The 19,029-nt window shown below is 35.2% G+C and overlaps 1 protein-coding gene across 1 annotated transcript in view; it reads right to left on the reverse strand.

Moving 5' to 3' along the window:
• The window catches only part of LOC123656003 (very low-density lipoprotein receptor), a 224,811-nt gene that overhangs the window by 16,772 nt on the left and 189,010 nt on the right, over positions 1-19,029 (reverse strand). The window contains exons 3-9 of the mRNA XM_045591729.1: positions 8,729-8,851; positions 5,105-5,227; positions 3,384-3,610; positions 2,082-2,349; positions 1,370-1,621; positions 479-779; positions 56-274 (exon numbers count right to left, since the gene is read on the reverse strand). Coding sequence (XP_045447685.1) covers positions 56-274; positions 479-779; positions 1,370-1,621; positions 2,082-2,349; positions 3,384-3,610; positions 5,105-5,227; positions 8,729-8,851 — 1,513 coding nt within the window. The remainder of the gene's footprint in view (positions 1-55; positions 275-478; positions 780-1,369; positions 1,622-2,081; positions 2,350-3,383; positions 3,611-5,104; positions 5,228-8,728; positions 8,852-19,029) is intronic.

Raw genomic sequence — 19,029 nt, forward strand, 5'->3', positions numbered from 1 at the left:
CATGTTTATTAAATTATACAATACTATCTAACTGCAACGTCAAGAAAAGTCTTACCCATCAAGAGGGTTAAGTGCTATTGCTCTCGGTTCCTCAAGTTTGTCTCTGATAAGGATCTTTCTCATATTTCCTTGTAAGTCAGAGAGTTCTATATGATTCTTGCCCGTGTCTGTCCAGTACAAATGGTTGTAGATCCAGTCCACAGCTAGTCCATCTGATGTGATAAGCTGTTCTCCTATAACCACTGTTCTCTGACTACCCTCGTCTATCGGTGCTCTGAAATTAAACATTTACATCGTTACAACGCATCCAACTCTATTCGTTGTCATATTTTATGGTTTACTACTTTTATTTAACATTTTTTTTTAATAATATCATAAAAAATAGCAGTATATTAACGTTTAGTACTCGTTCAGATTTTCCAATCAAATTATTTATTATTCAAAGGAAAATTTTCAGTAAAATCCATATCAAGCTTACTTATAAATCTTTTCATCTGTAACATCACTCCAAAATATCATCCCAGTTCTGAAAACATAGTCGAGGGCTGTAGCTGACTTTGTATCGTTCACGATGGCCACCATTTCGTGGTGATCGAGGCTTATTTTCCTGATGTCGAAACGTCTTGCGAATAAAAGTGAGGGGTGGCCTTCGGTTGCCTTGCAGCGAGTTCTATCGCGGGGATCTCTTGCATAACCAGCATGACACTCGCATTTAAATGTACCCTTTTCGTTTATGCATATTTGCGAACATGCTCCCGGGTCTAGACATTCGTCGATATCTGAAAAAGACGGGTTTATGTTAGAACATTTACAACGGATTTGTAGTCATTGTTCTGAATCCTCTTCTGACAACAATGTATTTAGTGTGCTACTTACATAAATCTTTGTTATTTAAAACTTAAATAACTTTATATTCAAAGAAGATATTGTAATACTTATTTAGTAAAGGTCAAGTATGTAATAAAAATACATTAAGTATGGTAGTTTTGCCGTGATGTGCGCGCAAAGACAAACCTCGACAATTTTATTTATATAAATATCATAAAAAAGTGGAAGCATCATTGGAATTTCAAGCTTTTCAGAAATTAGCCGGAACAAAGATACAGACAGACGACAGACAAAAATTGTAAATGTTATTTTGGCATATATACCGTGTGTACATCCATATGCATTTAGTAAAAAGCGGTTATTTTAATATTACAAACAGACACTCCAATTTTATTCTTTGTTTCTATTGTTGCTCGACAATGCTCTATTACTTTAATTTGGTTGCATACTAGGAAACGAAAATTGAAACTATATTTCGGAGAAAATAAAATGTATCTCAAAAGAGTGGTCAATTAATATTTCACGACAATTTAAGACGTACCTTCACAAGTCCTGTTGTCGGTGAGTTTAAATCCTTTTTCGCAATCACAGTAGTATCCGACGGGAGTATCGACGCAACGCTGAGTGCACCCGCCGTTGTTCTTGGCGCATTCGTTTTCTCCGCATCGGTTTGTCGGTTCATCCTCGAAGTTCGGACAGTCCGTATGTTTGTCGCACACTTTCGACAATGGTATGCACATGCCACCACCGCAGTCGAATTCCGTACGCTTGTCGCAAATTGGTTTGGACCGGGCTAGGAATATACATGTAAATATTGTATTTAATTATATTTATACAAAGCAAGAGCAATGTTGCGAGGTTGTTATGTTTCTTGTAATTCAGTAAGTATAAGTCTTTTCTGTATTTAAGTTTCACTGATACATTATGTTCATTGAACTAAACAGTGAATAAAAATGTATACATAAAATATACTCTGAGACTTGGCTCAATAAGTGCGATAGTAATCATGGATATCGATTTATTATAAATATGTACAAGAATAAATAATAAATATGGGTAACGTACAAACACGTTTGCCTGTTCTTAAAGGATACAACTTAATTCCTGTGTTTTAAGTAACACCTGACTGCTTTAGATACATATTAAATAAACATCTAGAACAAATAATATATTTAGGTACTGGAAAAACATTCCCCTGCTGGGACAGTAGTAAAGTCGTTATAATTGTAAAAAAAATAAGTTCATATACTTACTACAATTGAGCTCATCGCTGCCATCGGGACAATCTTTATCGCCATTACAGTACAATGCTCCGGGAATACAGCTGTGGTCTTTACATTGAAACTGATCGAGTCTGCAGGTGACGTTCCCTCGGCACAGTTCAGGAGCCTCGTCACCACCGTCCGGGCAGTCGCGGTCTCCATCACAGACCCAAGCTCTATGAACGCAAGTCATCCGGTCACGACATTCGAATTCTGTAGCTATACACGGAGACGTCGTTTTGGGTGTTGAGGCGCAACCCTGAAATTTACGGAAACATGATTATCGCTAACAAATTATATGATTTAGTAAAAAGACTAGATTCACCACATGATCATGAGATATGTGGATGTTTGGTTTTAATGAAGTATATATGTAAGACATAGTACATAATTTTAAATAATTTTTATAGTTTTTTTTATTTATTTTTTTAAATAATTATACCTTATTCCAACACATAAAAGTTTGTTGTTTATATTTAAAAACAAAATTAGAAGAAATACATAATTTAATACATAATTATATTAATAACATAAATTATCAATAAATTGTTACATCTTTTTAAGAATCAAAAAAATATTATATAAAGAGTTTTTAAGTCGCTCATTCCATTAAAATAATAGTTAATTAAGCAGCCATATAATATACAATACTAACAATAACGTAGAATTTTATTTCAAGGAATTAGATATTTATTACTATAAAATTTCACCTTTTCTATTGATATTTAAGCCAAACAATGTGAATAGCAACTACACCCTACGAAACCTTTAAATTAAGTTTTTGTTATCATTGTATTTTATTTTGTAACCAATCGTTGTTAGCAACTTAGAATTACTCGTATGCTAGTTCCGAATGGATTGTTCAATATAGCTTAAGTAAACGTTGGTCGGCAATGCATAATGTGGCACTATATCAAATAAATTGGCAATATCGTACAATCAAGAGTTGATTATATAACTTGTTAGAGTAGTTAAAGCCACCTGTACTCTGGACATGAAAGATGTTGTAACTTTGATTTTGTTGAAAATTTACTTTATAACTTAGAATTTTAGAAATTTATAAGACAATCTTTCACGTGTCGAATTTTGCTTACCTATAATAACTAGCGGGCTCGACAGCTTTATATGGTCTCCTAAGCACACTCACAATTACATACAGATAAATAATATCTTCCATAAGCATAAATTAAATCCGCGACTGGAAGTACTTTAGGCAACACGAAAACAATTGTTGAACATAGACGGCTTAGGTAATTTTTTTTAATACATTTATGATATAACAATTTAAGTTACCATTTCATCGCTGCCATCGGGACAGTCTATATCTCCATCGCATCTCCACCTCGCAGTCACACAATGTCCGTCAGCGCAGGAGAAGTGACTATGAGGCTGACACGTCGGCGCTGGACATTTTACTTCATCCGAACCATCCCCGCAGTCGTCATCACCGTCACAGACCCAACGATGCTGTATACACTTTCCATTTCCACACGTGAACTCGTCAGATCGACACGTTTCATCTACACATAAATATAATTACTATTACATTAATATTTGTATATCTTTAATATTGTTGTAAGTGCATACAGTATTACTTTAACCTCCAATTACATTAGAATTATTATTATTACATAATAATTAATTTTGTATTAATATGTACCGATAATAATGAATCAAATATATTTTAAGCGACATATTATTAAAATAAACTGCAGTGTAAACACGTTAGAAAATTACTTATTCTGAGAAGTTGTGAGCGGCCAAGTAAAGCAAGTGAAATACGGATTAAATAAGAAAAATGTAATGAGAAAACGCAAAATAAACGGCTGTAATACGTTGTCGAGTATTACCTGTGGCCTTTGATACGAACGCCTTCAGAACTATGTGTTTTATTACAATAACGAACTGTTAACCTTCTCCCAAAATAATCTAACTATTTTAATAATAATCTTTATAAAACTTAATATTATATTTATTGAAAATTCTGTGGCGGTAAAAAGCAATTTACAAAATTACATTACTCGTATAATACGGTTAAAGTGAAAAGTACAAAAATAGTTTTTGAAACATAATATAAGAAAATACGACGTCTCCCAGTTTCATTTCAAAAACAATTTAGTGTTTTACCAAGGAAATAGAATGTTGCAGTTCTTTAGGTTTCTTATTTCAAATAATTAAACCCAAGAATAAATAATATTTTATTCAAGCGTGATGTAGAATATAAATTTCATATAGTAAATCGTTAAAGATTTTGCTTCACATTTATAAAAAATATAATAACCCTAATCATTCACTATTATCGTTACATATAAAATCATTAAATAAACATTTAAAAAAATTAGAACAATAGTAATTAAAGCGTTGGACAATATATAAAACAATCTTACAGAAGATTAATAATAAATAAATGTATACAATTTCTAAATAATAATTAATATAGCTACTACTATTTAGTATTGCGTCAAAAACTATCTTATCATACAAATATAATTTTAAAGGTGTATTTCATTCGACGTTCTATGTTTTAAACGCTTACTACAAACTCAATATATTATCCATGCTAGCATATACGGTAAGTAGATTTATATGTATAACTTTATCCGCAAGAATTTTATTGCGGTCGAGAAAGTAAACAATTTTGATCGAACGATGTAATATGACGGTGGAAGCAGGTTTAACACCCCTGTCACAAGTTCAACGCCTCTGAATTAAATTTAGGGACGTTCAACTTGTTATTACATGCTTCGAACATTTTCAACTTCTTCTATTAAATAAGATAGCCATCATATTGAATCGATGTTCGACAAAAGCTTTAATAATTGTACAGATGTTAAGAAAAGTTATAAATTGACTACTTGTCTATTAGTTTAGGTATATTGCGTATTAGATTACAATATTTCATGCAGACATTCAACATTCAGAAGCACAATGCAAATATAATATTGTAAACTAATTATACATTAGTGAAAAGGAATGTATGATATTTGTTAGTATTTGAATGAATATACCCTTACTGCATGCTTTTTCGTCGGACCCATCGGAACAGTCAACATTGTCGTCACACATCCACGTAAGAGGTACGCATTCCCCTCGTTTCCCTCTGCACGTGAACTCTTCTGGACCGCACGCCTCCACTTCTGTCAATATTCAACCCATGCATGAGTAGGTACTTATAAGCAAATTAATATGACAACTTCATCGCCCTCGTTCAGTGATTATGATGCTTTTTGTCGTCTCCTGAAATCTTTGCTATGAAACGAATAATAACCGTTAAGTACGAGGGTTGAAGTTTATTTTACAATCACGTACGACAATCATATAAATACGAAATACGTGTTATATTTTAGAGTAGATATTACGGCATTTGTAACCGCAACTTGATTGCGTATTGTGAATAATAAACATACCTAATCAGACTCGTATAAGTATTTAGGTAATAACGTAAGTTTCTATTACAATTAATGTAAGAACATTTTAATTAATTACTAATGTCATAATTTGAACAGATACAGTCAAATATGTAAGTAACCTCGCCTTAATTAATTTCGAACATTTACTTTTACCTACTTTAAAAATATTTATAAAACTTCGTAGTGAACGAAGTAAATTTTGAGGGCTTTTAAGTGAATTTTACGATCCCTCGTTTTCAATTTGAGTTTCGTTTTACAGTTTGTGGCGGACTAAAATTTAATTGCATCATACTTTGTTACAAAGTCTTATGTAGAAGGATATACATGTTGCTATGGAAATTCGTAGATTCTGATATATTAAAGGATATCTGAAGAATCTTTAGAATGCCTATAATATTTAAAGACATTTTGTACGATAATTGACTTTTTGTACACTACTGAATATTCTTTTGTATACCTATAGCGCACAAGGTTTTTAAACAATATAAGTATTAAAGTAAATTGACGAACACTCAACTTGTAATGGTAGTGGAGGTCAAAAAGTTAAATAGGGATTTACTCGAGCGTCGTGGGGACCTATTGGATTGTAAAGATTAGATGCTAAAAAGAAAAAAGGTTATATGGTGTATTGAGCGTGTTTCAGGGATGGGCAGAGCGTGTTGTCAGTCACAAAGAAATAGGTACTCGAGCGTTTTAGATATTATAAGTGTATGCGCCCTACGTATTTCTGATAACGGAAAAATATTAATAAACTGCCCGTTGGTAAGGTAGGTGCGACTGTATAAAGGCATAGAAAATTATTATTTCTAATCGTCAGATTAAGGAATTTCCTACATACTATTGTCAGATTCTGTGACTGTAGGACGAGAATATTAAGATGAAGCGTCTGTATAGCACAATAATCTGAGGCGCTCGAGCTTTCCAAACAATCTTTTTTTTTTTCTAACTGATAGAGTAACCGTGCCCTAGACGCTCCATATTACTACACTCCAAAATCCTGGTAGGGCTTCCCTACCGTAGCATTTTTTCTAGTTTATACGTATTTAGTTTTTACCTATCAAAGATTCATTGTGTTTATAATATTTAAAATAGTTTTATTTAAACGATCGATAAAATATTTCATCCAATGCCTAGACGAGGTAAGCGTTACCTAAATGTAATACTCAGTACTCACTCAATCTAACTCTAAAATTCTACGATTTGCTGGTAACGTAAGTATTTAAAGTGCTAATTTAGAAGATATTTTTAATGTGTAACTAACTCCTGATAAATGATTCCCTGAGTTTGTTTTCTTAAGCTAAATATCATGTAAACCCAGTACATGCAATGAAAGATATTTAAATCGATATATTGAAATCCAGCAACTTTATTGCCACATGACGTGCGATGACATGCCTCTTACGCCTATCCGAGTGCACGTCTCTTACCACAGTGGTGTTCGTCAGATCCGTCAAGACAGTCTGGTGTGTTATCACATTGCCAAGCTCCGGGTATGCAGAAACCGTTCGCACATAAAAAACTGTGTTCTGGACACGTTCGTTTTACGGCTGCGTATGATACAATGAAATGAAATAAATTACAAATAAACAAATAATAATTACTTACAAATTTTATAAAACAGAATAGTTATCGATTATAAATAACAACTAGATTATTTAAACATGGGTGATTTTATTTTCTGTACACATTGTTTTTGATGTTGGGTGATTTGTAAAAAAAAGTGAGTGTAAATATTCCACAGAAACATTAGCGTTTTGTCAAATTTCGAATCGTAATTTATATTCATAATTTATAAATATTAAAGAAAAAAACCTAAGTGTAGTAATATCGTTTATACCTAAAAAGATATCGTATGTATATATAATAAGTGTATCAACAAACTGTAGAAAAATAAATTGTAAAATATTACTAAACGCTCATTGTAATTACGAAGGCTTCGTAATTAATTGTGCTAAATGTTTGTTTCGAGCATAATGTTACTTCAAGTCGCTTCTAGGAAATTAAACAAGGAGCTTAAGATCATTACATCGCGTAACTAAAGCTTAATTATATATTTGAATACATACTTAATATCACATTTAAGAGTATAACGGAAAACAATTATGTTTGTATTTGAAATAACATTTTAATTTAATAGATACACAACAAAAAAGGTATACCATATTATGTGAGTGATATCGTTTACATTTTCAGGGTATCAATTGTTCGGGCGACATATATTTACGTTTATAACACTTGACGACAAAACACTTCTTGCCCAAGCACACATAACCGGATTTTCTATTATGTTGGGTTGACTTACAGAAAAGCTAAGTGGACAAAGTTATGGGCAACGATCGCAACGATACTCGCTCGAAATAAAATCTTGATCCTACTCTTCATGTGTGCAGCTTGCTGGTAAACCGTGAATTATTTGTTTACAGAACTACCTAGGTACTATTTTATTCATGTATTTCGTAAAAAAATGTTTTATAGCGGAAATATTTAAATACCTGCCATTGGATACGGAAGTAACTAGGTAATATGAATTTAAAACTTAAGAAAAATGAAATAATTAGTCATGATAAAAATAGCTAAATTCCGAATTATTTTTAGATTTTCGAATTTAAGCAAGTAAAATTAAGTATAGATATCGATATTAATAATGAATGTTTTAGTGTAATAACTGCTCGTAAACCAATAAATAAATAAATTAATAAACGGAAATCCAATATTCATAACTGAAAGAAGGGACAAAAAGAAAGAGCAAAGATTATATAATATTAATCCGGGAAACTTCCGAACCGTAATTAAGATTTTAATCCACATCGGAAGCCCCGCTAAGGACAACTGGTACCTTAAAACTTCATCCATAAATTGCTAGATAATTATTTTTTTTGGAATTTTTAATAAATTTATTCAGAAGTCAGAAAGTTAAATTTAAATAATCAAAATTTAAAAACCTAGCGAGTTTTTTACGATGATAAACTAAGGTGTAAGCTGAATTTCGTGTCTTCATTTAAACGACCCATTCTTTGTTTATCTGTTTATACACACCGTAGAGACAGACGTATCTATTTAATTAGATCAACCAATAATTGAATGGTATCATACTTTTGGTTATATAGAAATTAAGTTCATCTCTGGTTATAATTTCATATGTGTACTTTAGTTGAAATTTACAAAAGAACGATATCAAAACCATTTTATAGTAAGTAGTAAATTATATAATCTAATTCGCAAACTTACTGCATGTGCCGGGTTCCTCGTCAGAACCGTCGGAGCAATCTTTTTCGTTGTCACAACGCCAAGACAACGGCACGCACCTTCCAGTTTTGCATCGGAATTCAGATGATGTGCAGGTACGGGTCTCTGTAATTAAAGAAATCAAAAACCAGTCAGTATAATCTATAAAAATAAATAAAATTGAAGTGTCTGTTTGTAAGATTTAAAAAAAAAAACGCTTTTTACTAAATGCATACGGATGTATACACGGCACATATACCACAATAACATTTTTTACAATTTCTATCTGTCTGTCTGTCTGGTCCGGCTAATCTTTGAAACGGCTGGACCGATTTTAACGGGACTTTCACTGGCAGATAGGCGATGTAATAAGGAGTAACTTAGGCTACTTTTATTTCAGAAATTTATTTATTTTGTAACTCCGCGAACTGAACAATAACTTAATTTAATTTCATCGCGGACGAAGTCGCGGGCACAGCTAGTTTAGAATAATATTAGACACTTTATCTTAAGATTTCGATTCGCACGCACCGTCAAGCAATTTGTAAGCAAAACGTATACCCCTCCCGAATATAACAGGAGCTTCAACTACGTAGCTCTTTTACAGTAACCTGCGTAATAAATTTGATTATACCAGAGATTGTTATATCGTACAGCGTTGTGCTCACGAAACTGAGATAGAATAAGATATTTTATAGAAATATTATTTTGGGTATATTGTAGCGCTATTTCGTTTTCATCTTACATATTTACTTCCTTTTAATATTAAATAAATAAATATCTACACAATACACACACTGTCATCTGTTCCTAAAGTAAGCAACTTAATGCTTGTGTTATAGGTAACAGCCGACTGGTATAACTACATATTTTTTTTCGATAAACATACTTATAAGTAATCTGAAAAAAGGGTCTTGACAGACAGACGGACAACAAAGTGATTCTATAAGGGTTCCGTTTTTTCCGAAAAGTAGTCGTTAGATGTCGATTAAATTTAAATGGGACCACATGACAAGCACAAGCTTCCGATCAAAACAAAAATTATCAACATTAGTACACCCAGTAACAAATTATGTGGTATAATACAACGTAGATCGACAGAAAAAATAGTCAAGTAAATAAGCATTTTTAGATATAGCTCGAAAAGTACTTGTTGGATCTCATACATAAAAAATACAATCGAATTAAGTATCTCCTCATTTATTGGAAGTCGGTTGAAAAGAAAAACAAATTACATTTTAATAATGCTAAGTTTGCATGCTGGGATGAAAATAAGTTTCAACCTCTGGACGTTAGTGAATGGAGAAAATAGCATGTTCAACGGAAGAGTTGATGAATTTTTCATATACTTACTTACCCTCATTTGCTATGGGATTTAAACCGGCAAGTAATAAAAATCTGCCTTTATGACTACATTGCTACAAGTCTACAATTCTCTGAGAAATATTTGTACAGGTGGATATTTTGTAGAATAAATATAAATTCTTATTAACCGACTCCAAAATAAGAGGAGGTGCTCAATACTATTGTATTTTGTGTGTGTGTTTTTTTGTTTGTTTGTTTGTACCTCAACTTTTTACTGTGTATACTAATTTTGATTATTCTTTTTTTTTTTAAATCGATAGCTGGTCTTGTGTGCTGGGTAGTTTAAATTTGATCGAGGTTTTACGAGTACTTTTTGAGTTATTCTTACCAATGCTCGTTTAATTGACAATTTTTTCGCCTACTAAGTATTATAATACTTATAGATGTATAATAATTGTTTGCACGCGAACAAAAAAAAACAGACTTCAATTACAACGACAAGTAATACAACGTAGGTAGACGAAAATAGTCAATTAAATAAGCGTTATCAAAGATTACTCAAAAAGTAGACATGATGACAGATTGATGTCGATTCAATTAAAAAAAAAAATCATCGAACTTTTGACTGGGTGGACACCCATAATATACATAAAAAGTATACAATCGAATTGAGAACCTCCTCCTTTTTTGGAAGGCGGTTAAAATTTGAAATTGTTTTTTTTTTTTTTTTCATTTCGAGCAAACACAATTATATCCTAATACCTTAAATACTAGTAACATTGTTCGTACTATTAATCTCTGTATTAGGTAGCGCTTATCGACCAAAATGCAAATTAACTTTTAGTGAGGGTAGATTTACGATCTCTGTGAATTAGAGGTTAGTATGTGTTGTGTTTTCGCTTGCGTTGGCTTTGGTTAACACACGTGTTAGAGAGACTATTGGTGTTTTCATTACTTTTTCATATTGTTTTTTGTATAAATAGTTAAGTTTTTGGTTTTGGTGGTTATACTAACACATCTAGTTTCGGTAAGTATTTGTATTTTAGTACTAATATAGGGATTTAACCTTTCTTAAGCTTTAATTATTTGTTTGTTCTTTTTCACTAGAAAATGGATTTAGATAGACCTCCTGATCCCCCGGATCCTGGCGGTTCTGTTTATCAAGGTTCAGCTGAATCTCAGTTAAATAATAAAAAGCGTCCAGCTGAGAACAGTAATATCGATAACCTCAAAAAAACCATTGTTCACCCGTCCATTGCAACCCCCTCAATTCAGTTCACATACATCCATCCCTCTTTTTCCGAAGGCCCTAAATCTTACTCAGACGATGACAAGGGTCCTTTTATAGTACACGTTTCACGGGAAGTTGCTGATCCTGCTGCCGGAACATCTATTCGGGCATTAAAGTTCGGGCAATTTTTGCATACGCACAAAATTGCCTCAATTATGAACGATGGTGTAAAAAATGTAGGCCGCAATAGAATTTCAGTGGAATTCACTTCTCCAAAAGCTGCTAATGATTTTCTCAAAAACCCTGTCCTAGTAATGTGCAAATACAAAGCCACCATACCCACTTACAATGTTTCAAGAATGGGATTAGTGAAAGGCATTCCCGTGGACTGGTCTATGGACGAACTTGTGTCATCTCTGGAACTACCCCCTGGCTGCGGTCAAGTTGTCAAAGCAAGACGGCTCAACCGCAAATCAAATACCGAAGGTAACATAACATGGGTTCCGACCCAATCTGTGGTCTTAACTTTCAGGGGGCAATTGCTTCCTGATCGAGTATACTCATACCACTCTTCCCTCCCAGTACAAACCTACAACCTTCCTACCATTCAATGCCTCAACTGTTGTCGTTATGGCCATGTAAAGTCACAGTGTAGGTCTAACCCTAGGTGCTTCAAATGCTCCCAAGCGCATACAGGTGAGTCGTGTGAAGTTTCTAGAGAAAATGCAACTTGCTTGCATTGCTCTGGCAAGCACTTTTCGACCGAAAAGGATTGCCCAGAATATTCCCGCCAAGTTAACATTAAAGTCCGCATGTCCCAGGATAATATTTCCTACTTCGAAGCCTCCTCCCAGATTCCATCGTCTCGTCCTTCCTACTCAGAAATGGCGAGAGCATTGCTCGCCCCTCCTATATATTCCCCATCCAATCCTCCAAAAACTCCTTCTTCTCCTATTCTTTCGCACCGTAAGACTGTTGTCCGTACACCTTGTCCCAAAGGCCTGTTAGGCAAAGGATATGACAAGCAAACCCACCAAGCTATCATTAGCAACTGTCCCTCCTCCCTCCCCAATGGCTACGCTCTTCCCACGGAATCCTCTCCTGATAAAAAATCTGTTCTTCTAAGCCTTATTAGCCTGGTCCTCAACTTCCTCTCCACATGTAATGATCCTTCTATACCGTCCAACGCTGCCCAACCTCTTACCCAACTTTTACAAACCATTGAAAATGGCTCCAACCAAGTTCCTCCAATGGAACTGTAAAAGTATCCGTCATAGAAAACAAGAAATCCTGTCTCTAGTTAACCTGCATAATCCTGTCATTATTGCCATCTCTGAGTCATGGTTGATCCCTGGGTCCCGTTTTCGGTTACCAGGCTTCTCCTGCTTAAGGGATGACAGAAGTGACGGGTATGCTGGCAGTGCCATCCTTATCCAACACACTATTCCCTTTTCCCAAATTCCTTTACCCTTAAGCACCCCACACATAAATGCTGTGGCTGTCAGAGCACTCAATATCTCTTTGTTGTCTCTGTATATCCCTAACCCTAATCCTTCTCTTATTCCAGAGATCCATTCCATCATTTCCTCTCTTCCTAGCCCAATCCTCGTTATGGGGGATTTTAATGCTCACCATGTAGCATGGGGGTGTTATTTCTGTGACGGCTTCGCCCTCCGGCTGGTGGACATGGTTGATGATGTGGATCTCTGCATCCTCAACGATGGCTCACCGACTCGTAGGGTTTACCCGAATCAGAACCCTCAATCCGCCGTTGACCTGTCCCTATCATCACCTTCCCTCGCCTCACAATTATCCTGGAGCGTCCTTCCATCTACCTTTGGCAGCGATCACTTCCCTATCCTCTTAACATTAAACCAAAGCCCCAGTCCTTACATAGTTCCTAACCCCATCTTAAAGTTCAGATTGAATGATGTTAATTGGTCAGCATATGCTGCCTCTGTCGATGACATTATTGACTCCCTCCCTCATTGTCTAGATGACAGAAATATAGTTTTTTGCTATGATCTTTTCCTTAAAGTCCTCTTAACTGCTGCAGACCTTCACTTTCCTAAAAAGCACCTAAACTCAAAAACTCGTTTGCCTTCCACCCCCTGGTGGGATGAGGAATGCAAACGAACCTATGAACAAAGATTACAGGCTGAGAAAGCATACTCACTGAACATGACTCAGTATAATTTTAATTGTTTTCAAAAAATAAATGCTAAAATGAAACGATTGGTATCAAAAAAGAAAAAAGAAAGCTGGTTAAACTTCTGTGAATCCCTAAGCCCCCGTTCTCCTTCTTGTATAGTTTGGTCTAACTTAAAAAAATTCCGCCGATGCCTTGACTCCCATAACATCCCTTCCAATAACCCCAGTGTATGGCTTAATGATTTTGCTGACAAACTTGCCCCTCCATTTGTCCCAGGAGTGGACAGTTTTCTGACTTCGTCGCCAGCATCCACTTTTGATGACATGGATGCCCCCTTCTCTTTCTCAGAGCTTCAATGTGCTCTAAGTGGCCTAAAAGACTCAACTCCTGGGGAAGATGGCGTACCCTATTCCTTCATTGTAAACCTTAGTGATAAAGCAAAAAAATACTTTTTAAAAATAATAAATACGTTCTTCCTGGAAGGAATCGTTCCGCAACCATGGAAGTCGCAAATAGTTATCCCTATTTTGAAACCAGGAAAGAACCCTTTAAATTTAAACTCTTACCGGCCCATTGCTTTATCACCCACTTTAGCCAAAATTACTGAACATCTTTTAAAAAATCGGTTGGAATGGATAGTGGAAAGCAGGAAAATTATATCTCCTTCCCAGTTTGGCTTCCGGAAGGGATTCAGTACCGTTGATAGTTTAAGCATACTCACGACGGACATTCGAATAGCTCTAGCCAAGGGAGAATACCTAGCAGCCATCTTTTTGGATGTTGCTGCTGCATATGACAATGTTCTTCTTCCAGTGCTCAGGCAGAAAATGCAACAGCTGAGTATTCCGCCAAGAATGATACATTTCATATGTAGTATGCTGTCCTGCAGATCTATATCTGTAAGGCATCATCTCCTTACCCTTCCCACTAGACTTGTCTGGAAGGGCCTTCCTCAAGGTTCAGTCCTCAGTCCCTTGCTGTACAGCATTTATACCCATGACCTCGAATTGTCCGTCAATAGTTTCTGTAACATATTGCAGTATGCCGATGATATTGTTTTATATGAAAAGTCTAGTTCCGCGCAAAATTTGTCATTTCGCTTAAACTCTGCCTTGCACTATCTAGGCCAGTGGCTGTCTGATAATGGTTTATCGTTATCGATATCCAAAAGTCAGGCAATCATGTTTACTAGAAAACGTACAGTCCCCGTGTTTGATTTGATATATGAGGGTCAGCGCATCAATCTTGTGGACAAGGCTAAATTTCTTGGAATCATTCTCGATAACAAACTGAACGGATTTTCCCATGTAGAGTATATCTCAAAAAAATGTGAAAAATCTATCAATGCCCTAAGAGCTGTTTCTGGTATATGGTGGGGTGCTCATCCCTATTCATTAAAATTAATCTATAATGCCATTATCCGTAGTCACATTGATTATGGTCTTTTTGTATTAGATCCCCTATGCAAATCCACTGCTGAAAAGCTAAATAAAATTCAATATAAATGCCTACGCATTATACTAGGTGCAATGAAGTCTACGCCTACTAATGCTCTACAGGTTGAGTGCGTTGACCCTCCCTTACAAATTAGAAGACAGTTCCTTTGTGACCGCTTTGTCATCAAGTCATTACAGCTCTCTACACATCCCCTTTGGCCTAAATTAGATCAATTATCCCAAGTTTGCAATCCAAATAGACCCTCTTCCTACCTATTAAACAGCTTTATTAAATATTCCAAACTTCCTCACCCCCTTACCAGGTTTCCTGTTAATCCACTTTATTCTACCCCTTTTAAAGCCCTTACACATAAAGTCCCTGTTTTTACAGATCTAGGATTAGTAAAAGATGCTCCTGATACCAATTATAAGTTTCAGATGATGGTACATCAAAATTGGTCGAATCACCTTCTTATTTACACAGATGCTTCTAAACTTTCCCCCTCCAGCTGTGTTGGCGCTGCCTGCTGGATACCCAAATACAGGATAGTCCTCCAGTTTAAATGCCCCCCAGAAGCTTCAGTATTTACTGGTGAAGCTATCGCAATACTCGAAGCTATCCTTTATTCCCTCTCCCATAACTTAAGACAGACTGTTATTTTGACTGACTCCCTTAGCTGCCTTTATGCAATTAAAGATAATCCCTTTCGTAGCAGATTAAGATTTTCTGTTATTTTAAAGATAAGAGAGGCTCTCTTCTCGTGTCATCACAAAGGCATTCAAATCTCGCTAGTCTGGATTCCAAGCCATTCTGGCATTCCTGGAAATGAGACAGCAGATTCGTGCGCTAAAGCTGCTGTACTGACTGGTTGCATCAATCATTTTGAAATCTCCTCTCAAGACCTCCGTTCCCTAGCCAAATCCTCGATGGACAAATCTTGGCACTCACATTGGAATTCATCAAAATCGGAGAAGGGTAAGTTTTACTCATTAATACAACCTGACATTCCAAGACGCCCTTGGTTCTTTCTTTATAGACACGCTAGCCGCAGAGTCACATCCACAATTTGTCGTTTACGTCTTGGACATACGTGCTCACCTGTCCACCTGGTAAAAATAAGAGTTCGCGACCACTCACTGTGTGAATGTGGCCTTGACGAAGGTACAGTGTCCCACATTCTCTTCAACTGCCCCAAACTCCTTCACCCTATCTATGACATCCTTCCCTGTGAAATTCCCCGACCTATTAATGTTGAATGTTTGTTAACGTTTGTGTTTAGTCCCTTTTGTGCATTTTTGTGTAAATATATAGAAATTAACAAAATTAAGTTGTAGGTAGACTATGTGAACGTCCTGTTTTTTTACTTTTCTTAGTGTGTATAATATATAATATAATTAGAATATTAGATGTACTTTTAATGTTATTGTCCGTTGTTTCAGGTTGTGGTTTAACAACAAAAGCCTGACTATTTTTTTTTCTCTGTCTGCAATAATCAATATAGCTTACAATCTCAACCACACTGATCACTCTCCTTCGTGTCTTTTCTATCCCACGTGACATTGGCGAAATCGACAGTGCCCCCTGGCACAACTGAAAGCCATTAAGCCCAAGAATAATAATAGTATGTATTGTATTGTCTACCCATAATATTACAAACGTAGTGTGTACAAACGTGTAGTTACTAAATTAGTTATATTATCTTTATTTATTAATAATTTTCGACGTTTTATAAATCTGTAAACTCATTCTAGTTAAAATCAGGGAGATCAACCAACTTAATATAATTAATATAATAACAAAAATTACAAGATAATCCTCTTGGGGTTGCGATGCTTCTGGTGTTGCAGACGGTCTATAAGATACAGTAATCGCTTAAAATCAGGTGAGCCGTACGCTTGTTTGCCGAACTAGTTACTATTATTATTATTAAGCATTTAAAAACTTAAAATAAAACCGCTTTGTCTAACCTAGAGGGGTCAAATGACACGCGTGGTGTGGACAAAATGGCATATCATATGTATTGAAAATCTGTCAATTATATGCAGAGTTCGCACGTAAAACATTTTGCCTTTTGAGGAACATCTGCATTTGATGCATGAGCCCACCTTTTCAGGTCATGCACTTTAACGAAACCTCTTTTGGTTATTATTCGACTTTGAATACGAGTCATTGCAATATATGCAAGGACAATCTTCATCATTAGCAGCAGCTTAATTGTTAGCTGGTATGGAAGATCACTTTCACTATCAGAATCCAAATGTTTGAAAAGTTTCTCGTGTATTTCTTTATCACAGGTACAAGAGCAGAATTTACTTTAGCTCCTTACATTTAGTATTGTAGTTAACAACCAAGTTCTGCAGTTCCGTTCGAAAGAAATGTTATCAGAAACCTGTCAGTTTGTTTTTCGACGATAGTTGTGGAGTAATTTAATTATCTGAAAAACGAAAAGCTAGATAGGTCACACGACATACAATGCTGTTTGTTCAATCAGTGCACCATTTTGTTCACTGTATTACCTACAGCAATAGAAACCAATTACTACAAATATGGAAATAATTTAAACAACTAAATGTATCCACGAAGTTGTTTAATAAATATTATAATAAACCAATGCCACCATAAATATATGAATGGAGTAAAATACTTATTTTCCGAATAAACGATATAAATATGTGTAAACTCGAGACTCGAAAGTCAAAAATCAAACAATCAAATTTCTGCATCACACGGCTGAACAGATGCTACTGGCGTCTACACATGTTTTAATTTGTTACTAGCCGGACCTCTACAGGTATTACATTATAAGAATGTGTATGTTTGTAGTTTTTTAGGAAACAACAGCATGTCACTTTACCCACCTATGTCATTTTGGACGCCTTTAACCTACTTACATATTTATTTTTGACTCTAATACATTTCGTATTCCTTGTGAAAGTTGTCTATCATCTTCCTTTGACTAAGATACTTTTCTTACAGTATACTTTTCACAATATAATTTAAACCGCATAAATATTGTTACGAAAGTAACCGACGTAGCCTACAGAATTAGCAAGTTGAAGTGGCAGTGGGCTGGTCATTTGTGTCGCAGGACCGATGGCCGTTGGAGTAGACGGGTCCTAGAGTGGAGACCGCGTCTTGGCAAACGCAGTGTGGGACGTCCTCCGGCCCGTTGGACCGACGATATACGTAAGATTGCCGGTGTCGGCTGGATGAGGGATTGCGGAAGACCGGGATGTCTGGCGCGAACTTGGGGAGGCCTATGTCCAGCAGTGGACTACGATAGGCTGAAGCGATGATGATGATGAAGTGATGAAATATTGTTATTTCATTTTCTTACTGAGCGATAGGGTAATCAGTCTTCATTTCATAGCACAGTAAAAGAAATTCCAAACAAATTTTGTACTTTAAACAAAAGAAACAGCACAGCAGTAGTCTACCTCGTATTCACATCAAAAGGTTAGCTTTACTCTGCTATCCATTAATCCGTACCAATAGAACAAGGAGATTAGAGATAGTATACGGTTAATTAATCCCTCGGATATAGGGTCCCATTATCGAAATAGTAAATACCTCCATCGGTCGCAATGCAGGGGCGCAGTTTGTTAAAGCTAACATCGGCTTACAATACTAACCGAGCTAGAGATTTAATATAATTTTTATTTACATTTTAATAATAAGTTATAAGTATACTGTAATCATTACATATCGGGTATAAAGCAAAGTCGCTTCCCGCTGTCTGTATGCTTAGATCTTTAAAACTACAAAAGGTTTAACATAAATTCTCAAGAAACGTGCAAACTTTTAATAATATAACATTCGAAAAAAAAAACAAAAGCTAGTTTTAGTTACCCGTGATACTTGCTCGTTAAAAACTAAACCAAATTCAAAACGTTAAAAATGTCATATACTTAATAGTGTGTATATATATTATATACTTATATGCACATATTATTTATCGTACATCAAAAACATTGAAAAAAAAATACAAAAGAACAATTAAATAAATAATAAATAAATATCTTATAACATACACACACGATCGTCTGTTCATATGGTAAGCAATTTAATGCTTGTGTTACAGGTAGCAGACGACTGTTGTAACTGTATATTTTTTTGATAAATATACAGAGAAATAATACACATATAAATACAAATATTACACCCAGACTCAGGCGGGAA

Source organism: Melitaea cinxia, chromosome 1 (genome assembly GCF_905220565.1).
Source record: "Melitaea cinxia chromosome 1, ilMelCinx1.1, whole genome shotgun sequence".
In the NCBI taxonomy this organism is placed as follows: domain Eukaryota; kingdom Metazoa; phylum Arthropoda; class Insecta; order Lepidoptera; family Nymphalidae; genus Melitaea; species Melitaea cinxia.